This window comes from Lissotriton helveticus, chromosome 4_1 (genome assembly GCF_964261635.1).
Source record: "Lissotriton helveticus chromosome 4_1, aLisHel1.1, whole genome shotgun sequence".
Taxonomy (NCBI): domain Eukaryota; kingdom Metazoa; phylum Chordata; class Amphibia; order Caudata; family Salamandridae; genus Lissotriton; species Lissotriton helveticus.
In genome coordinates, this window is record NC_136063.1 from 392,879,561 (window position 1) to 392,906,887 (window position 27,327).

At 46.7% G+C, this 27,327-nt stretch overlaps 1 protein-coding gene across 1 annotated transcript in view; it reads left to right on the forward strand.

The window, feature by feature from the left end:
* LRP12 (LDL receptor related protein 12) overlaps positions 1–27,327 on the forward strand; it is a 215,437-nt gene that overhangs the window by 76,308 nt on the left and 111,802 nt on the right. The window contains exon 2 of the mRNA XM_078686151.1: positions 26,203–26,259. Coding sequence (XP_078542277.1) covers positions 26,203–26,259 — 57 coding nt within the window. The remainder of the gene's footprint in view (positions 1–26,202; positions 26,260–27,327) is intronic.

Sequence of the window (27,327 nt, forward strand, 5' to 3'; positions counted from 1 at the left end):
TAATCGAATAGATGTTAGGTTGACTGACAAATTCTAGACAAAATCATACCGGGCATTTAATTCTCCTAGTCCTGATGAAAGCCCTGGACCCTATGGCCGTTAATGTTGAGAGCTGAAACTTGTCAACTCTTGAAGGCTGTAGGACCATTATCTCCATAAGCACAGTGTTCTATGATTTTTAATCCTACCGGGGACACCAAAAATAAAGGGATACCTAAGTGTTCCGAGGCATTTTTATTGTGAAGTCCTGAAAATATCCATAGTGCTACCTGGAATATGGTTGAGCCTATCCTAGTTTTTAGGGACTTGGATGAGACCTGATGATGAAGCATGAGACCAATAGGGTGTGTGAGGGTATGTAGAATGAAAAGTAAAGATTGTGATTTTGTGAAAATGTAGCCTCAAATATTGTAGAAATAGGATACTGTTTGGTGTTGAATGAGGGCATTTCTAGGTCAGGCCTGCCCTTTGCCTGTCCATAACTGCTTCTTCAGATAGTTTAATGAGAGCCCGGGGCTTATAGCTCACATTTCATTGCGTGTGTTATGGGTACTCCTCCTTGGAGCAGTGCTCCATGCTGTGAGAAGCATCACTCTACACAAAGACAGGGAGCCTGGCAAGGACATATGAAAACAACCAAATCGGTTATTAAGCACGTGACTGTTCCGACCCCACTCACCTGACAACAAAGGTACTACAGGAGCGAAGATGGCCCGAGTCACCCCCTAACAGTGCCTTAATCCCTCGAGCGATATTCAATTATAATCACCCGTGCGGGCAACGCACCCAGGGACAAACCGGTTAACGTCAAATAATAGTGGTGATACAGGTATTCATACGGCCATCCTCTAGACTGCAGGCATACCACATCTCCATACCAGGAACATACTGCAGCAAGAAGAAACAAAAGACAACAGATTATGAGAAAGGGATAGACCCACTGGATAGAACGTTATGCAAAAGATAATGTCACCCAAATACCCCCCTTCCACCTTATCCTTCACATACCCAGAACAGAACGTGGGAATCACTCTTAAGGCAATCCTGAGGTCTCTTGAAAATTGGAAGGAAGGGGGGTGAGGAAAGGTATCTACAAAAGAAGTTCCAAGCAAAATCATGTAACACCAGGTTCTCCCAGAATGTGGGGGGGAAAGGAACACCTCCAGAAAACTGGTGATCAAAAAACCCGCGGGCAAAAATAATATAGTCCCAGAAATCCCTTCTCAGTGCACTGAAGTAACTAATGTTCTCAAAAAAGAATATGGACAATATATCTCTCCTAGAGACCACAAGAATCCACTGCTTGTTTTTGCCCTTCAGCTAGGAAAACCATGGTCCAGGCGTTGATTACATCAAGGCTGGATTATGGGAACGTTCTCTACTTGGGAGCCAGCGCCAAGTGCACTCAAAGGCTGCAAAACATTCAGAATGCAGCGGCACGCTTGGTCTTGACGCTGCCCAGGAGAGCACCCTCGAAGAAAGCACTGAGAACACTACACTGGCTTCCAATCAAGGAAAGGGTAATGTTCAAAGCCCTGTGTACTGGCCATCGGATTCTACAAGGGAAAGGGCCCTCATATCTACACAAACTGATTAACCCGTACCATCCATCCCGACAGCTCAGGTCCAGTGGGACAGGACAGGTCCTAGTTCCTAATTTCAAAAGAGTGCGAATGGGAGGACACTCCTTTCGCATTCTAGCAGCCCAACAATGGAATAGACTGCCGGGGAATCTCCGGCTGGAGAAGGCAGAGGCAGTTTTCCACAAAGGGCTGAAAACGCATTTATTTCCCAAGGAGTAGGCAAGGAGTTGGTAGGGTAAGGTAGGATTGTGAGGAAGACGTAAGCAACTGTAGGTGAAGCGTTCGGGCTTTATGATGGCTTCTACAGCGCGGGGACACACCAGTTGGTGTAACCAGGCACTTTACAAACTCAGTTATTATTATTATAACTCCTGGTGAATCCAATTTGAACTGTAGAGGAAATGATGTCCCACGAAGAGTCTGCTCCAGCCGGAAAACAGACACGTTCTTTAAAGCAAAAGGGGATCCAATCACGCCAAAACAGGAGTCCAGTGGAGCAGGGAACAGAGATCCAGACAACAGGACGCCAGGATACCAAAGGCCGAAGTGCTTCCGGGGCCGAAAACCGGAAGAGAACCCAAGCAATGATAGGAGTGAACAGGGGCTTTATATACGGACCATAGCCCCACCCATCCACCCCTCACAATGCTAGTTACAAAGGGGAACTCCTACCCACCTACCCGAGAACAGGAACAAATTCCCGCCTCAAGTGGTTCCGCCCACCAGTCCCGCCCACAAGTTCCCGCCCACCGATCCTGCCCGCCTGTTCCCTCCCGCCTGTTCCCTCCCGCCTGTTCCCGCCCACCTGTTCCCGCCCGCAAGTTCCCGCCCACAAATCCTGCCCGGAGCGGGACCGCAAGAAAGAAAAGAAAGGGGAAAACAACCCATACACAGCGCTCAGACCACAACAGTGACACTCACCATCTGTTGGAAATGTAGCATTTTTCCTAATGTTGGAAAAGAGATTAAAGTTAAAACAGAGCTCCTTTCCTCCTGTTTACTAAATGAAAACACATTGGTGAATATGAAATTAAGAAACTTGGGGAGGTTGAACTACGGTCCCTGATAGAGTTGTGCCAGAATCTGATGAAAACGAGGAAGATCAACTAAAAGACACACAGAGAAGAAAAGTGGTGCTTGCGTTTCATTTAGTAAAGTCTATATTAAGCATGCACTTTTTGGTTCATGTGCCTTCCCCCATCAAACCTTTCAAGGAATTTTTTCACAATGCAGTTTGGCTACTTTCAACCTCACGGAGGCCCACTCTCCCAAAACTCTCAGAAGAGGCAGAGGATGCAAATCAGAGTCCCTAAACATAGACCCCACTGGTGAAGAGCAAGTAGTAAAGTACAATCATGATCGCTCCTTACAGAATGTCAATCCAAAATCAATCTCCTTCCACAACATTTGTGACTATAAGCCAACCTGTGCACAAACCGGCTTCCCTGGCAGCCGAGGTGCCACCGCTGGGCTGCTGTCTCAAACATACACAAATCAGTGCATGGATTGGCCTGAATTCATCACCTCCTCCTTTCTGCTGCTGGGACAGTCGTAACCGAGGTACAATGATCCTTACTTGATCCGGGGACCATGGTGCAGTTTTGCGAGACTCCAAGTTGTGCAGCTCTACTGGTGCCAACATTTCTCCGGAGAAAGAGTCACAGGAGAAATCTCTGCAAACTCCTAAAGACACTCCTAACCCTACACACTGCAGGCCTACGCTCCCTGCAGCTCTCTGCAGCTCTCTCACACTTTGTGGGCAGAACTCTGTTGTGAAGTAGAAGACACAGGAAACAGATGTCCTACACAGCAGAATGTATTGAGGGTAACACAACATTACCAACAGCACACCTCAAGTTCAGCCTCTGGTCAGCAAATTACCTCTTTGGAATGTGTCTCAGTTAACCAGCTGCAAAGATTATCTACATGTGTAGTGCTCTAAGATAACACGGATGAAGGACTACACAACACAGTCTATACCCCCAGCAAGCCCCTTTCTCTCTATCCACATACTACACAGAATTCTTCCAAGCACCGGTCTCTTTCCTGTATCGACACACATTGGCCAACATTTGTCTGTTGAAGTCTGCACATGGCTTGCCTCCTCATCCCTTTGTTATGTCTGCCGACTGTGGAGCTCAATTGAGTGTACTGAGCACTCTCACTTCCCTCAATCCCTGTAGACCCCAGCACTTTAAGTTCAGGAGATAATCCAATCCTTCATCCCAGCAGAGAGGGTGCCATGCTAATGCTTGGGCACGGTCACCATTGGAAGCATGAAATTAGTCCTTCCTGAAAGAACACTGAGTGGCTGGCCTGCGTAATGTATCTGCGAGTGACAACCTTATTTTGCAACTCTGCAAGTTTTTCCCCTAAAAGTCAGGTGACGATTTTAGACCCTACAAAGGTATCTCCAAAAATAACAGCCTTTGCATCGCATGTGCTGCCATTTCTCTTTGTAGGACTGTCTGGTGCTCCCTGAACCTGCCTGGGCCGGTGCTAGAGGCCAGCCCGCCCCTGGAGCTACCTCTGCCAGTACCAGGTGCTGGATTTCCCTAGAGGTGGCTCTGCCTCTGAAGCTCCCTCTGCCAGTTGTTACTCTTTCCATGTCATGGTGTTATATATGCCAGAGGCCAGGTCTCCATGAGGTCAACCTCCCCTGAAGCTCCCCATCCCGATGCCACAGGCCGGACCCAGTGGGTTACTCGGTCCATGGAGCACCCTTTCTGCTGTCCCAGTCCGAGGCACCTAGAAGTTGTTTTGCCTCTGGTGCTCCCGAATTTTTTGTTTGAGGACCAGTCTCCCGCAGACTTTGAAGATCCCTGTGTCCTTATCAGAGGCCAGACTCCAATGGTTACTTCGTCCTCAGAACTTCCAATACTGGCGCGAAAGGCTGTATCGCTCTGTGATCCTTCTGTTCCTGGAGCACCCTGCGACAGTGCCAGGGACCAGGTCTTCGAGAGCTGTAATTCACAAGAGCCTCACTGTGTAAATGTATCCATAAGATCGTGTCAGCTTCTAGGCCTCCACCTCTCCCCTCTAGTTGCACAGGAGACTTACTGTGACTTGCTTCCCTTCAGCCATAAGTGGATTTCCGCATAGAAGCTCCTTCTTCTCCTCTGCAGTTGCACAAAGGCCTTACTGTAACCTGCATGTCTTGAGCCATAAGTGGGTTCGTGCTTATAGGATTCTCCCTACCCTGTGTAACTCCCAACAGGTCTTACTGTGACCCGCATATCTTTAGCCATAAGTGGGTTCCTGCTTGTAGGGTTATTCCTCTCCTCTTATGGCTACTCCTAATAGGTTACTGTTAGTGTCACTAAGTCAATACCTGCTTCCAGGGCTCCCATTCTCCTCTCTAATTGCTCACGAGACTTCCTGTGACCCGCAACTCTTAGCCATAGGTGGGTTTCTACATATTTGTTTCTTCCCCTTTTGTGTTGTTGCACAAGAGATTTAATGTAACCTGCTATGTTTATCCATAAGTCAGTGTCTGCTTCTATGACTTCCCTCTCCTGCGTCGTTGCTCAAGAGCCATACCCGCCTTGGCTTGGCCTAAATGTGTCTGCTTTTGTGTTTCTCCTGAACAATCGCCGATCTCTCCAGAGCACCTCTCTTTAAAGAAGGGCACCCTCAGAAGCAATTAACTCTATAGTTTTTTTAATAGCTCGAATAAAAAAGTCGCTTCAAGCCGCGCGCTGTTGGTAGGCAGGACCGCGCCGGCCACGAGGACGCAGCCGCCCTCTGACCTCTCTATTTCCGTGACGCCCAGGCATGGACTCCTGTCTCGAGGCATCGGTCCTCATTCCGATTCATGGCATCTTTTCACCCCGAGCAGTGACAGGGCGGCTCTTAGTCCTGACTGAAAGGGCCTCTGTGGTGAGAGCCCCGGGGGAAACCAGGGTACAATTGGGGTCATGTGTGCAGCAGCTGCCGTTTACAGCAGCAGTATTGTGCAGTCTTCACCCTCTTCTGGGTGAGGAAACCGCTGTGCCCTGACCCACAGACGCTGTTTTGTGAACCATTCAAGCAAATATTACGGCTTCACTTCACTTCACCACAGAACCGGGGATTTCAACTTACAACAACCCAGTGCGTTCAGGCATTTGTAGCCCAGCTGGTTTATTTGGGTGTGAATACTGGAACCCCTCCAGGGCTCTGGTAGTAAATAGACACGGAATTTCGTGATTATACATAACCACTTTGTCACATTATGCTTAAGCTACATCCATGTAGGTTACAGTGGTGGAAACAGACCTGGGGTTCAACGATGCTAACCCATGAGATTACATACTAGAACGCATATGATTCACAGATCTGCTTGGCAACTTCATGGATCTCCTTTTAAACCTAAATAAGCACTATTTTTTTCCCCTCGCCACGCAGTAATAAATTGCTTTCTTGACATTTGCGCTGATTTTCACTAATCAGTATAGAGCACCAACAAAGGGGCATTAGTGTTTAAATCAAGTCATGAAGAAAGGATATTTGTTAAGGTACACCCTAGTTGCCATAATGAATCTGCAGAGGGCATTTCCTATTGTTATGGCAGGCACCAGTCTCCATGTTATGGTGCTCAGCATGTCTGCGACATAGTGAATACTAAATGCAGTGAAACAGGCTGAGTAGCCGGAGAGCCTGCCCTCAATTTAGTCATATTTTGTGTGTTTCGGCTTCATTTGAAGTTATATGGAAAAGGTTCTGATGACAGTGTGGACTTGTTAAGACTAGCCCGAAAATTTCGTGTGCTGTGTTGCCCAAAGTGCCAAAAATAGCGCAGCATCAAATTGACAATACGTCTTGCCCCAATTATGTAATTGGCCCTGCATGTGCTAAATATTTAGTTCAAGAGCGCAACGCTTAACATGAGTTAGCGAGTAGGGACTTGTGTGACTTTAGTTCTTGAAGCACTCCTTCAAACACAAAATCTCCTTGTGAAGGCCCCAGCCCAGGATTAATCACGTATTCTTCTTGTAATTAGCAGGGACATGTCATGTAATTTCCCAATGCCCAAATGATTTGTGCGTGGTTTTATTTGGTGCTAGTGTTAAACTCAAATTGAGGTCTTCACAAAATCCTAGAGATATGTGCGCAGTTCCATCCTGTGACACCCCCTTTACTTGAATTATTTGAGGTTTGCCGCAAAGATTGTGTGCACTTTCAGTGAGAACATCCTTGACCCTGGTAAAGCTTGGTACATCCCTGCTCCAGCAGCAATAGTCTGAGAGTAAAATGTACTTGACGTGACAGCTGTTGCTGGGCTCTGTCAACATCTTGGTCTATGTATCTTCCGAATTGAACTTTTCCTGGAATGATACGGCTTAAGTTTACATGAGGGCTTTATTAAAGCATTGAGGAAGTGGGGTTTTCTGTATATCCGTCTTAAGGTACAATTATTAAATGACCCCGTCACTGGTCATGTGTACCTTTGTTGGTCGGCAGAGAGAAATGATGAGGAGCAACCATCTACATAGCAATACATCATTAAAGTCTTTCAGTTTTAGTCAATAAAGATAATTGGTGTGAGTTACAGGGTTTTATTTTACGAATTGTTTTTTATTCATCAGGTATTAATCTTAGAATTCAGCATTAAAAGGTAATATAATCCATCAATTGATACTTTATTATAAAGTAGAAAAATATATTTGTTAAAATCACAGTCAATAGTGTAATAATACAGCAAGCGTGTTCCATAAAGGAAGCACTCGTTTCTCAATAAGCTTGGATAATTAGAGAGAAAGGTATCAGTTCAGTTACCCATCAAAAGTACTGAAGGGAGAATCCTCGCAGAAGCATAAAGCCTTTGCATTATAAGCTGAAATGTATTCTCAGCCCAAAAATTTCAGTAGACAATTCAGGAATCTAAATAAGGCAGCCTCTTATGAAGAGAAGGCATCAGAAACTAAGGGACGAGTCTCCAGCCAGGGAGTCAGGGGAAGGAATCCACTAGCTACTGTAGGAACATGAACTAATATAAACACACAAATTCTATGTTGCAACAATATTTTCTTTCATCTTCTTCATCCTCCAGTAGAATCTCGGCAACTCCCGGGAATAAGAAAATGCCCCATTTTCTCAGGCTGGTACAATAATACATTGAACTTTGAAAAGTTACATCGGTGATGTCTTGCTGTAGAAGCAGTCTTCCCATGAATCATTCTTCCGGACAAATCCTTTTCTCTTGTGAGAACTCACTATCATTTGTCTAATACATCACAAACGCCTATTCACTAGCCAACAGTAGGCTTCTGAAGTAGCAACATCTGCAGTAAAGTGAAGAAAATCATCTTGCACAAACGACTACCAATGTGAAAAACAGTCTTTTCAGGATTATTGCATATCATTTAATATGGTATCTACAGGTTAACTTAAGTCATCACTTTATCACATGCAGGCCACTAACACTTAAATATGGTTACCTAATACAAATTTTGCATTTAGCATATGTTTTATTTATCTGTAAACTTGTGCACATTATTAATAAGCGTATTTTGACAATGGATACAATTTGCATGAGCAGTTTCTTGTACAATTTGAGCAATAGGTGTGTTAAAGAATAAAATACCACAAATTAAAGGTAGACAATACATTATACTCTTATTACAGTAAAACACTTCTGATATTCTCAAATGTTGTTTCTAATGGCAGCACAAATGTTTTTTTCTACTGCATTTATTAGATATAATTGTTCAGGAGTTTTAACTGAATACTTTTATCATGGCCACTCAGTTTGTTGTGTGCATTAGATACAATTTTAGACTGAAAATATAGCAGAGTGCTTTCATGAGGGGGTGTAAAAAGGGGGCGAGGTTTACTTGTTCGAGACCTGTAGTTTCTGTGACAACCACTGCCACAAGATAATACTCTGACATTTAGAAAACAAAGGACTAAAAAAAAAGTTTACGTAGGCCGGCAAATTGCATAAAAGTGCATGCTAAAGAAAAATGTGCTAGATTGAGTCATTTTAAACACGGTTAAGAAATATAAAACGAACAAAAGAGAAATGGGCTATTTGCTTGTTCCCTTTGTCCAAGAATAATACACTGACGTTATTAGTCCATTGGCGGTAGATGCATCTGCCTAGGTTAAAGCCCAACAACCTAGAAAACTACTTACTAATCCCAAATGAGATGCAAATAGGTGTCATGAGATACTGAAACAAAAAAGTGAAAGTGCTGTTGTAAACTTGCACTACATGTGCAGAACATACTGCATATGCTTTCCTTGTTAATACTCAAACTGAAAATGAGGAAATAAATGAGAGTTGCAAGCATGCAAGTGGAAACATCACATGTCCATATGCAAAGTTGGAGAGTTCCTGGAGACGCAATGACAGGCAATGCAAATGTAATTTCTAACAGGGGGCTTCCTCCAGCTGTTTCTTTACATCATGAAAGGGCACCAAGGGCAAACGAGACCTAAGAAGCTTGATACAGTTGTTAAAGGTCATTGGGGTGGTTCTGCTGCGATTCTAGCATTCATTAGAACTCTGGCACCAGGAGACGTTATGATAGGTCAGTTTGGAACTGCTTCTAACTTCTCCCCTTTATTCTTTTTTTGTCAGTCATAGGCCTTTCTGGAACTTTGTGTGGTGTCTGACTACTAAACACAATACCAAGTCTTTTGTGTCATGCTGATAAAGATCAATTTCAAAATGGTCAGGCGCTTTCAGTAGATGTTTCCTAAGTTAAATTTGCCCGGCGTAAAACGCCTCTAATACCATACGAAGTTATTCAATAAAGAGGCAGGCGCTGGAGACAGGAAGACAGGAAACAAGTTTATTCCGTCGGAGTAGAACACATCAGATCAGACAACAAGGTATCGTCTCGAGGTGCTCTCTCAACCTCTCTGAGACCTGGTCTTTTATCCCCTGGGTTAAGACATGTGAACGCTCTTTATTACAACAAGGGCATTGTGAAGTATGAGAACGACATCCCCGGCACCCCCCCAGTTCCGGCCCATTCCAACACATGACAACAGTAGAAGCCCTTTCCCCTCATATGATTGGGAGGGGGTTATCACGCAGCTGAGTGTTCTGCCGATTCCTTTGGAATGTGTGCGCCTGATCGAATCTCAGGGGGTGGGGACGTCATGATCAATAGTGGTCTCTTTCAGGAGAGGCGAGTGCATACAGTAGTGGGCAATAAACTGTACCCTCGGGCTAAGGGATGACCAGCGGTTTGTACAGGCAGTCGGGCTCAGAGGAAGGGGTCATCAAAGGAGGGGTATTCATGGACGGAAAGGAGGTGTTGGTCAGGCGCGGGGTGTGATTCCCTGAGACAGAGTCATGGGTGGGGGGGTTCATGACTTGTGCATGTGAGCGCGGGGGCAGCCAGGAGGCGCGGGGAAGGCTTGCAAGGTTCAGGGAAGTGTGCTGACGGGCGATCGTGAACAGGGAGACCATGGTACCTAAAATGGCTGTCGTGTATGTTCATACGTGAATCAGCAAGATGGCGTAGATGATGTTTAGTACACGAACTAAAATTCCACAGTCCTCCCTTTAACATGTCTCGCCAGCTTGTCAGTTCGGGTCGATCCCCATGAGACCACGCACCTCTATCTCGTATAGGGGACTCATGTGCTCAGGTTTAAAGTTCAAAGTCTTTGGGCACATACAGTTGGAAATGAGTGCACATAAAGGTGGTAAACATTGAATACCTAGGCAACACCCACACAGTATCATGATTGGTATCAATAAAAACGTGAACAATCTCCATCCCCAGTTCTTCAAAGTGTCCCAGAACCAGCCTCCAAGCGACCATCCTTCCTGCTCCTGGTGAACCTCCGAGGACAGTCTGTGGAGGTGTTCGATTGCTTTGTAGACTGAAGGTGAGTTATCTGGCACGTAGGTGCAACAGCTGGAGCCGATGATGCGGCATGCTCCTCCGCGGTCGGCCAGAACCACATCTAGAACAAGACGGTTTTGAAGAGCCACCAGGCGGACGGCCTGAAGCTCAGCCGTGTTGTTGGCGAGGATGCCAGCGGTGATGTTAATGGTTGTTTCTAATGCCTGAGTCAGGTGTCGGATAGCGCGGCTATTTGCCATTGGTCCCCACAGAGGAACAAGTCCCTTTGCTGCATCCAGGAACTGTGCTCCGGTGGAGTCGGCTTGTTCAACATCTCCGGCGCGCTTTTGCCGGTGGTGGTTGGCTGAGGCCACATACGTGGGAGGAAGAATGAAGGCGATGTAGCACGTACCCCTCCAGCCTCTTGGGAGCCAAGTGTAAGCTTTGGTGCCACAAACAAAGTACATATTCGGGGAAGCAACAAAGGAGGGGGGGTCAGCTGAGACCAATGTTTTGGTGATGCGACAAGAACTGTGACCCACCAGCTGCGTTCCTTGTCCTTCGAGGCATACGAGTCCTGTGACATTGATGACAGACAGGGCCACGGTCAGGGTGGCAGCCGTTTGTTTCCGCAGGTGGGAGAAGGTGGGTCTGGCTGGATTGTGGAGCACTTGCATTTCGACCCTTTCTTTGGCAGGGATGTTCGTGAGGAAGGTTGAACCTGAAATTGCAGGACAAAAGGGAGCAGACGTCCTTCCTGTTTTGTTCAGCCAGAACCCATAGTAGAAGTGTGACACTGTTTGACCAGAAGCGGCGTTGTCCTTGTGGCTTTCCTGCATGAGGATCAACCAGGCGAGGCAGGAGCCGTGAACTGAGAAAGGAGAAGGGATGAAGGGGATGGAGTGTCCGGTAGCATGTGGGAGCAACCCACAGATCCAGCAGTTCGTGGCATTTGCAGCAAGGTTGTGCTGGTGCAACAGTTGTACGAAGGAATTGTTCCAGAACTCCCTACGCCTTTCTCGGAGCTGAGGTGAGAGGGTGATCAGGTGGTGCTCTTTCATGGTGGTTGGCTGGACAGTGGTTGGCAACATCTGGTGAGCGGGTGTGCTTTCCTCCAAGATCCAGAAGGAAGTCATGAGGAGGAGGCAAAAGAGGAAGACAATGAAGAAAGCGATTGTCTTTGATTTGTGCAAATTGTCAGTCTTTGGGTTCCTGTAGTGGGTATTTCCTGTTGCTTCCGACGTCTTCTTATCTGGCGCTTCCATCATCTTCTTATCTGGCGCTTCCATCATCTTCATCTTCAAGGTGCTCGGTAGTGGGCAGAACCACAGACTTTGTTTAGCTTCTCTCCGGGTAACCCTTGGTTGCTTTGGGTCACCGTTCTGAGATTTTTAACTTAGTCAGTGGCCTACTTAGCCGAAGCTCCCTCCTTTCGACGCAGGAAATACCCTTCTCGAGATGGCACAGTGGGATCAGAGTGTTTTGCAAGTTCAAGTGCCTCGGTATCAGGATAGCAGTTCAGTGATGGTCGGTCTTTGTTCAGGAGCTCTTCTTGGGTGCTGACGTTGTCTGTCGTGGCCAGGGTCGAGGAAACCTTTTTGCAGTGGTGGGCGTGCAGCCAGTGCTTCTTCCCCTCCACTCGAAGAGCCGTCCGAGTGGTGATCAGTACTTGCCAGGGGCCCGTCCACCGGGGTTCCAGACTCTTCGTTCGTTGAAAGTTCCGGACTAGGACATAGTCCCCCGGTTGGATATCGTGACCGGGACCCCTGGAAGCATCGGGGATGGCCTGCTGCACCTGTTGATGAATGACAGACAATGTTTTAGTTAACTTGTATAAATAATCTGACAGCAGGACGTCGGGGACGTCGTGAATGGAGGTTGGTTTGGGGGCAGTCCAAACACAACTTCGTAGGGGGTCAAGTGGTGCTTAGTGGGAGTGGAGCGCATCGATAGTAATGCCAGTGGAAGGGCATCTGGCCACTTAAGTCCTGTGGTGGCCACTATTTTTGACAGTTTCAGTTTCAGTGTAGCGTTGTGTCGTTCAACCAGGCCAGCGGATTGGGGGTGGAAGACCGCATGGAACCTTTGTTTTACCCCCAACCCCTTCAGGATTAGTTGGATAACTTCAGCTAAGAAATGGGGGCCATTGTCGCTCCATAAAATTCGACAAAGGCCGTAGCGAGGGAAAAACTCTTTCAGTAGTACTTTGGCAGTAGTCATGGCAGTGTTATCACGGGTCGGATAGGCTTCCACCCATTTGCTGAAGGCACATACAATGACCAATACGTACTTCAAGCCTTGGCACCTCTCTAATTGGATGTAATCCATCTGGAGGACCTCAAAGGGGTGGTCGGGGATCCCAAACCCTCCCCGGGGTACCACAGTTCCTTTCCCGGGGTTGTGTTGTAGGCAGATAAGGCACTGCTGGACCAGGCGTTTGGCTGAGTCGGGGATCTTGTTGTTGTGCCAGACTCTGGAGATGAGTTCAATCATGGGGGCAGAACCTATGTGTGCAGGGGAGTGCGCCATGGTCAGTATGGGGATCAGGTATGCATCAGGCAGCAACCATTTGTTCGTGTCTTTTGTCCGCCAGCAGTCCTCATCGTCCCTTAGACCCACCCGTGCCCACTCAATCAATTCGTGTGGTGTGCTGGCCGATTGGATGTCCCTGATTGTTTCCCTAGCGTCGGTCCATTTTTCTGCTTGTGACCTGGTCACATACATGCGTGTCGTTGTCCTATTCTCAGCTGTGGTTCGGGCAGTGGTGTCGGCCAGTGCGTTTCCCTGTCCGACTAGGTCTGTCACCTTCTTGTGTGCTTGGCATTTGATCACTGCTAATCGTTTGGGGAGAAGAACTGCTTCAATCAGGGCGGAGACTAAATCTCCGTGAAGGATGGGCGTACCGTGGGACGTCAGGAATCCCCTTTCCCTCCATAGGAGCCCAAAATGATGAACCACCCCGAAGGCGTGCTGGCTGTCCGTGTAAATGTTTGCCGTGGTTCCTGCTGCTATGATACATGCTCGTGTGAGGGCAATTAGCTCTGCTGCCTGTGCGGATCGTTGTGTGATGCGAGCTGTTTCAACAACTGTTCGAGCTGTCGTCACCGCATAGGCAGCAGAGGTGGTGCCGTCTGGGAGTTTGATACAAGAGCCATCTACCCATAGTTCTCCATCAGGATCTGTGAAAGCAATGTCTCGGAGGTCAATTCTACTCCTGGTCTGTTCGTCCGTGAGGGTCACACAGTCGTGTATAGGGGGCACATCGGGGTCATTTTCGGGCAAGGGTAACAGTGTAGCAGGGTTCAATGTCGTGCATCTCTTCAGGGTGATGTGGGGTGCAAGTAGAGTCAATTCGTACCCTGTTAGTCGTGCGCTAGTCAGGTGTTGAGTCTTAGTCTGGTTCAAAAGGGTGTCAACTGCATGGGGCACTAATACTGTGAGGGAGTTTGAAAGCACAATTCCCTCACTCTGGCGGATAGAGACAGCAGCAGCGGCTACTGCTCGAAGGCAGGCAGGTAGAGCTCTGGCGACTGGATCAAGAGTGGCAGAGAAGTAGGCACAAGGGCGTTGTTTGGCGCCGATGGGCTGAGTTAGAACAGACAATGCGCATCCCTCCCTTTCGTGAGTGAAGAGGGAGAAGGGCTTGGAGTAATCTGGTGTTCCTAGAACGGGTGCCGAGCAAAGGGCATCCCGCAACTCCTTAAAGGATGCTTGGCATTCGGGAGTCCACGGGAGTGGGAACGGAACATCTTTGGCCAACAGGGAAAGTAGGGGTTTTATAATGAGACTGAAATTTGGTAACCATTGTCGGCAGAAAGAAGTAAGGCCCACTAATGAACGGACTTGCTTTTGTGTTTTTGGAATGGGGGTGTCTAGGATGGTTTGGATTCGGTCGGGCGTAAGTTTCCTCCCTTCTTTGGACAGGAGATGGCCTAGGTATGTTACTTGGGGCTGGCAGAACTGCAGTTTCTTTTTGGAGACTTTGTGGCCATTCTCCGCAAGAAAGTGCAAGAGTTGGATAGTGGCTGTGATTGCAAGTGGAGTGGTGTCGGCCGCCAAAAGGATATCGTCAACATATTGGATCAACACCACTCCATCTGGTAGCTGGACGGCGTCCAGCTGTCTTTTGAGGGCCTGGCTGTAAATGCTGGGACTTTCAGTGTAGCCCTGGGGAGCTCTACAAAATCGGTATGAACGGTTTTTTAAAGTGAAGCCGAAGAGATAACGGCTGTCTGGATGGATGGGGATAGAGAAAAATGCATTTTTAAGATCAATGACGGTGAAGGTGGTGGCAGTGGACGGGATGAGAGTCAGGATGGTGGCGATGTCTGAGACTACGGGGTACTGTGGTACCACCACTTTGTTGACTTCTCGCAGGTCGATGATGAAGCGGTACGTTTTCTCATCTCCCTCACCTTGCTTCTTAACAATGGGTAGGATAGGGCTATTGCAGACATTACTAACCACTTCCTCTACCACTCCTGCATCTACCAAGGATTGAATAATCGCTACCAATGCCTTCTCGCCTTCGGGCGATATTCGGTACTTTGGGAGTTTCGGGAGTATTGCATCTGGTCGAACAGTTATGTGTACAGGATCGATCATCATTCGTCCTACATCCGAGTCGTTTCTGGCCCATAGGTACAGGGGTAGGGTATCGAGCAAGGATAGGTCAGCATCTGTTATGGCGTACATATGTCGTGCGGGGTAGGGTCTGGACATGCTCGGGTTGTCGTACAGGATGACTCGGACTCCATCCGGGGAACACCTAATAGTAGCTCGGAAATGTTTCAGTAAATCAATACCCATAATGGCGTCAGGGGAGTTGGAGGAGAGCAGAAATGTTGTGTCAGTGGGATTGTTTCCTACGTCAAAGGAGATAGGTACAGACAGGGGATTAGTGGAGGGCGTTCCATCGAAACCTATCGAGGTAATGTGTGAGCCAGACAAGGGTGCCCTTGGAATCAGTCGTTTTGATAATACACTACGTGTCGCTCCAGTGTCTACCAAAAATGGAGACTTTGTACCCAGGACCTTAGCAGTGACGTAAGGACCTTGCTGGTCAACACAGAGCTCGACTGGATCCCTCCCTTGCCCCTGGCAGTCCTATGCAGAGTCGTGAGCATTGTTGCAGTCGGACTGTTGGCACTGATTCTGTCGGGGGCGGTCAAATGTGTTTGGTCTGCCAGATCGGTCATTGGTGGTGTCGCGGGTCTGCCCTCGTCCCTGCCCTCCAGTTTTGGAGCCATTTGTCATGTCCCTTGTTTCTTTATTTTTAATCATTTCCCGAAGGGCCAGGCATTGAGACTTCCAATGCCCAAATTCTTTGCAAAATGCACACTGGTTCTCATCGAGGTCGGTTCGTGGAGCGCCAGGTGTGGGGTTGCGGTCTCTAGGGGCCGAATTCCTAGGGGCATTCGACTGGTAGTTTCCCCTATATCGTTCCCTTCCTGTAGTCACTTCATGCAATTGAGCAATCATCACTCGTTCCTTTAAGTCCTTTTTCTTTTTCTCATTCGCCCTCTCGTTCTCGTTCTTTTGGTGTTCATAATACTGAGCCATCTGAAGGATAGCTGCAGGTTTGGAGGCTCCCCAACTACTCTCACTCGTCTGTAACTTTTGGGAGACCTCCTGCGATAGCCCTTTTACGTAGTTTTGCACGAATAGGTGTTGTCCGGTTGCGGTGGTCATGTCTTGGCCACTGTAGTCGGAGAACACTGTTTCAAATCGGGAGAAATATTCTGATACATCTTCCTGAGGTTTCTGACGACAAGCCGTGACTACCGACCAGTCTACCTTCTTTTCTGGGATCAACGTCTTTAGCTTCTGTACTATTTTGTCGGGGAGTTCCAGTATGTCTTTTACAGGTTTCTTTCCGGGCTCTCGCTGCCTATCTAGGTCATCGAGTTGTTTCCAGGTGTGTCCGAACAGGTCTGTGTGGTCGGCTTTCCGGATTTGCTTCCACACATCAGCCGGCAGACACAACCCGAAAAACAAATCAATGTCCGATAGAGTCATTATGGTTGAGCCCAAGGCTGTGCCTAGTTCTGTATAAAATGCTGTAGGGTTCTTTCGTAGATCGGGCAGGGTTTGCCTAAAAGTTAAAATATCTTGCCGATCCCATGGTTGGTAAACCCAGTTGTACACAACCCTCCCTTTTGCATCTGCGTGGTTGATATCATCGTTTGTTCCCTGACCTCTTGGGGGAACCCAATAGGGGGCGGCTTCTCTGACAGGCATCATCGTGTTGGCTGCTTCTAATGAGGACTCAATCGTCTCAGGGACTGTGATCTTGACCTCTGGTTTCTGTTCCGCGAGGTGGCGGAAGACCTCAAGCGTTTGCATGAAGAGGTCCGTCACATCGCTCTCAGTTCCATCTCCAACATCGACCCTTCTATATAGAGCCTTCAATTTAGCAGGACCTTTATTCTGGTACCTATCCTCATACGCGTTCAGGGTGTGGTAGCTGAACCGTAAAATGAAATGCCGTCTGTGACTACCGGCATGTGAATTGTGCATATTCATCGTATATTCTTCGCTCTCCTTCCGTTCTACCAATGTTTTTGCTATCTTGTCGATTCCATCCCGCTCATCTTTGCTCAACCTATTTGGTCTGGCTGTTAGGTGCCTGCTAGTCTCATGTTCATCTGCTGTTGTTACAAATGCGGCTGGTGCGAAGGCCGTAAGAGCCGGGGCACTAGCGCTAGGGTCACCCACACCTGCACTTTGAACTGGTGAGTGTTGTGCTAGAGGCTGGCTGGGAGCATAAGGAGGAGGCATGTAGATAATTGGGGGACCGAGCAGTAACTCGTCATTTGCCCGCTGTTTGGAGGGCATCTCCGGGTAGAGCGCAGAGGTGGTCCTGACAGGGCATTGGCCTGCCAGTCATGATTCTTGCGTTTGTTTAACTTCCTCTCTTCTTCTTATTTCTTCATCTAGTTCTTTTGCGGCCAGATGGGCTGCTTTTCGTAACTCTTTCACTATTTTTGCTTCTTCTCTTTTCCTTCGATGTTCTGCTTCTTTGCGCCACATGCCAATACTATCGAGCATAGTGGGCGTTGCCTTGTTTATTTTTACAGCTGCTTCTAGTGTTTTTATTTTATTTTCATCAAAAGAACCTATCAGTGGCCACTGACTTTCAGGATCCTTTTTTGTATATTTATGCCATAACTTACTATAAGCTATAGCGACTAGTCCTTGCTTAGTAAACATGTCCTTATTAGGGGTGCCTTCCACTGGAGCTGGATGGTTCATCTCTAATAAGCGGTCCGGGTTGACCCAACTATTAACCAATGGGGAGAAGATAGGCATGACGGATTACAATGGGGGGCAAAAGCCTGCACTACCTATCTTTTCACTATTTGCAAAGACTGGACAGAATATTCTATTCTACGCTATTTGCAAACAGAGAATACCTCCAGAAAGAACCAATTCCAAACAGTCAATGTTTGGACAAACAATCAATCAATGAGGAATGAAATAGGCACGACGTGTTAAAGGCTTGCGTTGCCTACCCTTCACTATCTGCAAAGGGAGAGAGAATATTCCTATTCTTCCCCGTTTGTAGGCAGAGAAGATCCTTAAGAGAACCAACTTCGAACAATTCAATGCTCGATTCAATCAATCAATCAATGAGGAGAAAAATAGGCACGACGTGTTAAAGGCTTGCGTTGCCTACCCTTCACTATCTGCAAAGACTAAACAGAGTATGGCGATTCTGTACTTGTTTGCAAATAGAGAATTTCTCAGAAACAGTCAATAAGTAATACTAGTATTTTCAAACAATCAATCAATCAATTTCGCAATTTTGTCGTGTGTCACGACCTTACCCGGACCGCATGGACAGTTTCTCGTCTTCCGCTTCCAGCGCCCGATTGTCCTCTATTCTCTTGTTGCTATCGCGGCACTCCTGGTGGTTCCCAGTCAGGACCGTAGATCACTCGGGAGAGGTCAGCTCGGAATCAGTGAAGTTCAGATGATCGGCTGTCAGACGAGGGTCTATCGGACAGGAGCTCTCCCGATCGTTGCAGTTGTTCACTCTGTCGTCGGGACCTCTCCCACTGGATCCACGTGTCGCTGATGGGCCCTGCGTTTGGGACGCCAATTGATAAAGATCAATTTCAAAATGGTCAGGCGCTTTCAGTAGATGTTTCCTAAGTTAAATTTGCCCGGCGTAAAACGCCTCTAATACCATACGAAGTTATTCAATAAAGAGGCAGGCGCTGGAGACAGGAAGACAGGAAACAAGTTTATTCCGTCGGAGTAGAACACATCAGATCAGACAACAAGGTATCGTCTCGAGGTGCTCTCTCAACCTCTCTGAGACCTGGTCTTTTATCCCCTGGGTTAAGACATGTGAACGCTCTTTATTACAACAAGGGCATTGTGAAGTATGAGAACGACATCCCCGGCACCCCCCCAGTTCCGGCCCATTCCAACACATGACAACAGTAGAAGCCCTTTCCCCTCATATGATTGGGAGGGGGTTATCACGCAGCTGAGTGTTCTGCCGATTCCTTTGGAATGTGTGCGCCTGATCGAATCTCAGGGGGTGGGGACGTCATGATCAATAGTGGTCTCTTTCAGGAGAGGCGAGTGCATACAGTAGTGGGCAATAAACTGTACCCTCGGGCTAAGGGATGACCAGCGGTTTGTACAGGCAGTCGGGCTCAGAGGAAGGGGTCATCAAAGGAGGGGTATTCATGGACGGAAAGGAGGTGTTGGTCAGGCGCGGGGTGTGATTCCCTGAGACAGAGTCATGGGGGGGGGGGGTTCATGACTTGTGCATGTGAGCGCGGGGGCAGCCAGGAGGCGCGGGGAAGGCTTGCAAGGTTCAGGGAAGTGTGCTGACGGGCGATCGTGAACAGGGAGACCATGGTACCTAAAATGGCTGTCGTGTATGTTCATACGTGAATCAGCAAGATGGCGTAGATGATGTTTAGTACACGAACTAAAATTCCACAATGCAACATACACAGATTGGACAAGTGCAGTTGTTATTTGTGCCCGGAGACTGATGTGAATCAGATTGCCTAGGACTCCATCGGGTTGAGTGGATGAAATGATCAGGCTGCCACAGTCTGTGGTGTCCTTGGTTTCTTGTAGATCATGTGCAAGAATTTGTTAATGTTTGTATGGCAGCAGAGGAACAAGTGTATTGTGGAGTGCTGCTGGGAAGCTTTTGAAATCTGACTGATATTTTCCGAGGCGGCTTATTTTGCAACATACAATTAAGAAACAGAAAGTACCATCATAAGATGCCTACCCACTACGCTATCATTTTTGCCAGTGCTTGCACCACAGTTGTACAAGCATTGGCAAAAGCAGTAGCATCAGGTGGCCATATTTAAAAATCTAAAAAAGCACTGACAAAGTTGATTTGCCAAGCGAGACTAAATTCAGCTCGGTACTAGAAGGCCATGGGTACCATTTTTCGACATTATAAATTCCTTGTCCTCAATTTATGTTCCAACTTCTAATTTAGCAGATAGATATTTTCGGACTACTGTCAAATTTGTGGTCTGCTTATGGGACCCCTTTTAACTCTTCCTCAAAGAAAACGTGTTGATTATTTTCAAGAGTGAAAAGAAAATTTTTACTCAAGGTCTATCACTTTTAAATATTCTACTATTCCTTTCTATTCTTTGCCGAAGCTTTCATGTGTTAAACTGAATTTCATTCCATTTCCTTGGTACTTTGCGCTCTATATCATAGCATTTACAATGATCCTTTTAGTAGAATATATATAAGTTCATTTTAACTGGTAAGTGAGCTTGGGAATCATATTTAGAACAACGCTCTGCCAATCCCTGTTGACGGTCGAGGCCGCTTTTTAGGGCAGGCTGTATCTCATCAAAACCTAAACCAAATTACCTGAAGGTGACTGCATTATTTTGTGTCTGTAAATGTTGCTTCTATGTAACTGACCTACCATATATCGGCCTTTCTACATCATCCTAGCCAACTTTAGGACCTGCGAGTGAAAAGTATGCAGTAAAACGGTCAAGAAAATACAAGGATTATGACAATAGACAGCGTACCTTTGCAAAGAAAACTTGCTACCCCAGTGCTCTGGATTAGTAAACGGGCATTGACGCCCCACCATGAAGTTGCCAAGCAGATTTGCAATACATTGACTGTTGTGGTTCAAATCTTTCCTATATAAGCACTCACTAAGAGGAGCTGCACACACCCTAGTGAGCCAACTATGCATATCATAACGGAGACACTCCTAAAGATCTGGTCAGTGAGACCCAATGCCTTTCTTTCTCCTTTGCTCCTCATCCCCATTTCAAATTATTGGCATTATGTTTAATGTCACTGTATCTCTCCAAATGCAAATCAATGTGTTGATTAACAGTCTTATCTAAACCACTTTATTTTTGATTGTGTTGTCAATCTCTTACTTGTTGACATCAATTCGGGTTCTGGTCCTTTCTCATGATTTTTCATATTCTCACAAACCGGTTAATCATAATTTTCAGGATGACAAAGACCAAGCACCATACTTGGTGTCACGTATACCTGCTTTTTGGATTCCTGTGCTTCCCCATGTCTGGATTCAAGGTTCTGTGTGCATCCCCCTATCTGTATTCATGGTTATGTTGTCCCCCATCCTACCAAGGCCTAGTAGTTCCACAAGATGGCAGATTAGATTATGTACATTGGCAGCGTCAAAAAGAGTCATAATGCAAATTCCCACCACCCAGACCCTTTGTTTTCCCCGTTCTGATGCTTGTGATCTATCAGTGTTAGTAATCTGGGGCCAATTCCCATTGTTTTGAAATTTGCAAAGCTGCTAATTCTAGACACATGATTTGCATCGATTTCCAACACTCAAAAATCCCCAGGAGTATTCTTTGTAAGCATAGCAAGTCTCACGATTCCATGAGAGCTAGTTAATTAGTTGACTTACCAACCTGAATTTTCAAAGCATTTCCTTTCCCTTTCCACCCCAGAAACATATTCACCTCCAACCTCTTTTGAGTAGATTTTCTCTCTGATAGAGACCTCTAGCCCAGATTCCTTACTTAAGAATATTCCCCAGGCGTCAAACTGGTTCTGGAAATTTTTAGTGAGTAGTATACCTGCTCGCAGGTAGGTGGTGCTGTTCAGCCCCACATGGTGTTGTCCGCGCTGGAAATTATGTTCGCGGTGACAGTATAGGCGCCTCCCAAACGCGCTGATGTCAGTTACTTTTCTTTTCATGCCAGCCAGCAGGAAGAGCTATCTCTTAGTCAATGTTTGACTAGTTTTTTTTAATGTTTTGTCGAAGTCTTTCTTATGGTTTACCCCCTGGTATGGTAGGGATGTCTTTGAGGAAGGCCGGCTTCAAGCTCTGTAGTGCCTGTCAAAGACAGATGTCCGTGACGGACCCGCACCGTGTATGCTTTTGGTGCCTCAAGCATGACCATGACCCAAAGGCCTGCCCCAGCTGCCATGCCATGCACCAGAAGGCCTTAAGGGAGAAATACCTCGAGCTAATGACTGCTTTACATGTGACACAGTGCCGTTCCAGGTCGAGAGGAAGGTTCCGGGAGCAGTTGTGGTGCATGAGGTCATCTTCTCATTCGAAGTCGTCGAGCCATTTGAGTAAGTCTAAGTCCCACAAGAAGAAGCCTTCGTCGAAGCGTGCTTCGAATTTAACTCATCCGTCAGCCAACAAGATGAGAGAGCGTCACCTCTCGAGGCCTGGCCCTGCGGTTGAGCCAGCATCTGGGTTGGCTCCTCTCCAAGTTTCTGGGAGCCGGAGCGACCTCCGCCTAATTACCCAAATTGTATGAGGCCATGTACCTCATCTTTGGGCAGCCTGTTCCCTCCGGTGCGCAGGTTCAGGAAACCCCCTACTGGATCCACTCTGACGGCTGCGACACCAGGTGGACCCCAGGAATCCACAGATGAATCCAGATTGGTGCTGGTCGGGCCACCTCAACCTTTCCCGAACACTAAGGCTGGCACTCCGAGTGTCATCCCCATTTCATCCCTGAGTCCGACGGGGGCGATGTCCGACACAGGTGCAGACCAGAGCTATGCCTTTCGGGCCTGAGCCCTATTCTTTTAGGCTAGGACTTGGCCAGGATTGGGAGGGGTCGCTGGACCCTGAAGAATATCAGCCTTATGAGGAACAACTGGGCTGTTCTGAGGATCTGGGTGAAGCCAGTGGACTGGGTACTTCTCCAGTCTGATTTGCTTCTCCCTTTCCTTGAGGCACTCGTGACTTGGTCCAAGCCCAGCACAGGGACTTCTGTGAACAGGAAGATTGCCCACCACCAAGACCTGGGGACCCAAATGTCCTCACCTAACACCCTACCCCTGAGAGCTTGGTGGTCCAAGCCTCCATGTCCCACCCAAATCCTGGGGCATTCCCTACCGCACACCCGGATAGGGAATCCAAAAGGCTGGACAATATTTGGAAGGAGATGTTTTCTTCCACTAGCCTGGCACTGCGGTCTGTTAATACATCCTGGCTTTTGGGCCTCTATTCCCATGCGCTGTGGAATACAGTTGTGCAGGTGCTGCCAATGGTCCTGGGGGGCCAGGGCCGTGCTCTCACTGGCTGTGTCCGATGGGAGAGATGCAGTGAAGTTCACCATCCGTTGTAGGCTTGACACCAACGACTCACTAGGCAGAGCGGTTTTGTCGACAGTGGGCCTACGGCGACATGGCTGATATGAGGACGACTCAATTTTCTGGGGATGTTCAGTCCTCACTTATGGTCATATCCTTTGATGGCCCCATCTCTTTGAAGACGAGGCGGATTTGGTGCATCTCTATTATGAGGTGGTGCAAGTTCTCTTTCAGCAATAGAGAGAGCCTTGATTAGATCTATTAGCCGCCGCCGAGAACGCGCGCAATGTCAGCAGTTTGGCGCGCTGGAGTTTCCAAGGCGGCTTTTGGTAGGAGACGTTTATCATCTCAAATGGAGCTCAGGCGTACTGTACGCCTTTCCGCCCATACCACTCCTGCCCAGAGTTCTCAAAAAGATCATGAACGACCAGGCCCAAGTCATCCTTGTGGCTCCAGACTGGGCCCAAAGAGTCTGCTATTCCGAGCTGTTGAGCATATCCATCGGTCCTCCGATCAGGCTGCTCCTTCGGGAGCATCTTCTGTCGCAGCATCGGGGGACGGTTCTCTACCCGAACCGGTCAACGATGCACACTTTTTTTGCGTGGAGATTGAGCGACAACAGTTGAAAACTTTCGACCTTCCGCCCGATCTCTGCAACGCTATAGTGGTAGCCAGGTATCCCTCTACCAAGATGGTTTACTCCTACCATTGTGCTAAATTTGAAGCATGTTGTTCAGAATGACACATTGATCCCCTTTCTGTCGCCCCCCTCCCTCTTTCTCAGGTTCTCCTGTTCTTTCCACTGCCCAGCAGGGCTCTGCTCTGGGCACTGTAAATGATATCTATCTGCAATGTCTGCTTTTCTTTGGTTGCCTGACCAACCTTCTCTTTTCCAAGCCCCTATTGTACATAGGTTTTTGAAAGGTTTGCAACCTATGTTATCTCCCACTTCTTTCGTTATGCCCCAGTGGGACCTCAGACTCGTTCTCACTTTCCTTATGTGCACTCCCTTTGAGCCTCTGCACAATTGTCCTCTCAAGCTCGATACCATCAAGAATGCCTTTCTCGTGGCAATAACATCTGCCCAGAGGTTCAGTGAGCTTCAGGCCTTGTCATCCAAGCCTCCTTATCTTGAAATCTGCCCAGACAAACTGGTGCTTTGTACAAGAGCTTCTTTTCTTCCGAAAGTTGTCACTCCTTTTCATGTGCCCACTTTCTATTCTCCGCCTCTTCCCCCAAAAGAAGAGAAGCGTCTACACCATCTGGACCCAAAAAAAATGTTGTCATTCTAACTTGACCGCACAAAAGAGTTCCCGGTGGACGACCAACTCTTCGTGGGTATGTCTGATGAAATGACAGGCCGTGCAGAAGCGGACCATCTCCATATGGATCGTGCTTTGCCTCAACTTCTGCTACACATTGGCCCACAAGCAACTACCTGAGGGTTTGCATGCTCATTCCACCAGAGCTAAAGCTGCAACTACTGCGTTAACTCACAGCGGTCCGGTCCTGGTTATCTGCCAGGCAGCAACATGGGCCTCATTGCACCCATTCACCAAACATTATTGTCTGGACAGTCCGGTGCGTAGAAATGGATGTGTTGCCTGTTCCTTCCTGCAGGACTTCCTCATGTGAAATTGGTCCACAGGCCCACTTCCGGGGAGGGATTGCTTGGGTATCTATTCTAAGGTAAGGAATCTGCTGCTAGAAGTCTATCAGATGAGCAAGTTACTTACCCTTGGTAACTCCTTATATGGTAGAGACTCTATCTAGCCGCAGATTCTTTACTGACCCACCCATCTTCCCTGCTCTGCGAACGGATTTCTAGGGACAGGGTTCTTCACTTTCAGGGCCCTAGTTTTCTGCACCAGTGGTTAGTGGACTTTGCGTCTCAGTGCTACAAGCGTGTAAATTTGTGAAAAGTATCTGACGTCAGTGCGCCTAGTGGCACCTGAATAGGCACTGCGAACCTCATTTCCGCCGTGATGAAGCGGAGCCGAATGACCTGGGGTACTGCTCACGGACACTTTCTGGATGCAGTCTGACGCCTGGGTAGTATTCTAAGGTAAGAAATCTGTGGCTAGTAGTCTCTACCAAATAAGGTGTTACCGAAGGTAAGTAATTTATTCATTAATGGCTCAAAATGCTTTAGTTTGGATGCTCCTCGGTCTGCCGAGAACCTACTCTACCTCTGACTCCATCTGTAGATTACATTGGCTTCCTGTGGAAAAACGTATCCACTTCAAAGTTCTCTGTATCTCTCGTAGAATCATGAATCTCCAGTCGCACAACATTGTAAGTTGATCTGCTTACACCCCCCACCCAAAGCCAGCTGTGTTCTCTCAGCCAGCACCTGGTGGTTGTTCCTCGGGTCAAGAGAACGCGGGCAGGAGGGGCGCTCCTTTCTTGCTGTTGCCCCTAAACTTTGGAACTCCCTCCCTGCTGGTATTGAAAGCATCCAAAATCATGCCCTATTTCGTAAAGCCATAAAGACCCACCTTTTCTTTATTTAATTTGTCTTTCTGTGAGTCTCTCTGTCTGTCCTATGACAGTTGCTGATTAGCGCTGGGACGCCTCTTTGCTGGGGCAGCCATGCGCTCTATAAAATGTATAACATATAACACAAAACATAACATAATGGCAGGAAGAGACATGTAGGATATCTGCTAATTCTTACATATGGAATTCGTAGGTGTTCTGTACAGTTTGGATAGTGACCCTCTCCCTCCAGGATCCCATTTCCTCCTTGCTCTTAACTCAAGCATGTGTTGAAATTATTGTTTTACATGATGCTATAGTCTTTAACATTTTGCTCAATAACCCAGAACAGTACAGTTGATTAACACTCTCTTAATTTTTTCCATCAGCTTAACCATTGTGTATGCCAGTGCTGTGAAAGTATTTTATGATCATATGGCACTTGAGAAGTTAAAACAAATTCTTTTAATTGGAGTTGGTGTGTAATGTTATTCTTTTGTTTTTATATTTTTAATGTTTATTTAAAAAAATTTAGATTTCCGGTGCTTCTGTCATAAATGTTTGTTCTGTGTATGTTAAAAGTCGATAAAGTTCCTTTTTCCGTATTTAATCAGCATATTATAGTGGTGCCGCTATCAGAAAAGTTTTAGCAGCTGAAGCAGTTGAAAATATAGCATACTAATCATATTTGCTCAGTCCTACTTTTACTTCTGAAACATAGTATCTAAAGAATTTCTACAAATGTTATCTTACTCTGAAATTAGTTTGTTCATTATGTTTAATTCTAGGAAATGGTGCTCTTGCAGAACATTCAGAAAATGTGCATATTTCAGGAGTGTCAACGGGTAAGTCATTTTTTTGTAATGTTTAAATTTCATGCATGACTTAAATGGCAAATATTGAAAGCCACCTGGTATCTTATGAAGAGATATTTGGCAATAAAAATTATTACTGCTTTTTCCAGCATGTAATAAGGAAGGAAGCAACTGGAACATAGAGAATTTCTCATAAGATAACGTTGATACCTGCATGCTCATGCACAGATTATGCCTTTTTAAATGGACTACCTAATTATTTTTTCATGCAAACTCGGAACTTGGAGAAAAGTTGATAGAAACGGAATATATATTTTCTTTTTATCACAGTCATAAGAAATTGAATGTAACTTGAAAGAATGTCGGCATCAAAAATTACAAAGGCTCTGAATATTTTGTGATTAATGCAGTAGACATAATTCGGTCTTTACCTCATCTAAAACTTTTAGTAAAATAAACTTTCGTGTGAGTGGCTGTGGTTAAAAATAATGGCATCCAAGTTAGAAGCAAGATGAAAAGATGTCTCATTAAAATATTACTTTCCGTGTTTAATCCCCTCGTCTATGTCTCCCCCTTCCCAGACCCCTACCCATTGCGCAGTGGCTGGAACTTCCAAGTCAGACCTATAAAGATTAGAAGTCGAAGTGGTAGGGCATTAGCATGTCACTTGAAATACAACTCTCAGTAGTAGGGCAACAGCAGGCTACAGGAAGTAGACCTCTCAGTAGTAGTACAGTGGAAGGTCCCTTCGTCTGATCTTGACTTCTTCAACCACCAAACATAACAGAATATGCTCTGGACTGACCTTGACTTTTCACACTCGTCTTTATGGAGATGTGCTTTCAGAGGGGCAAAGAAAGTGAAAGGTTCATGATCTTAAGCTTCTCTAGAAATGTTGGGGTGCTGTGTTTTACAGACTTTTTCTACCCAAAGGAACTTACCCCCAGATTCATCAAGAACACATTTTGCTATTCCTTAATAGCGAAAAATACCGATTCGCTATTAAGGAATAGCAAAATGCTATGCATCAAGAAATCACTAAAAAAAAGCGATTTCTAATAATTCCTTAATTACGACTCGCAAATTGCGAGTCGCAAT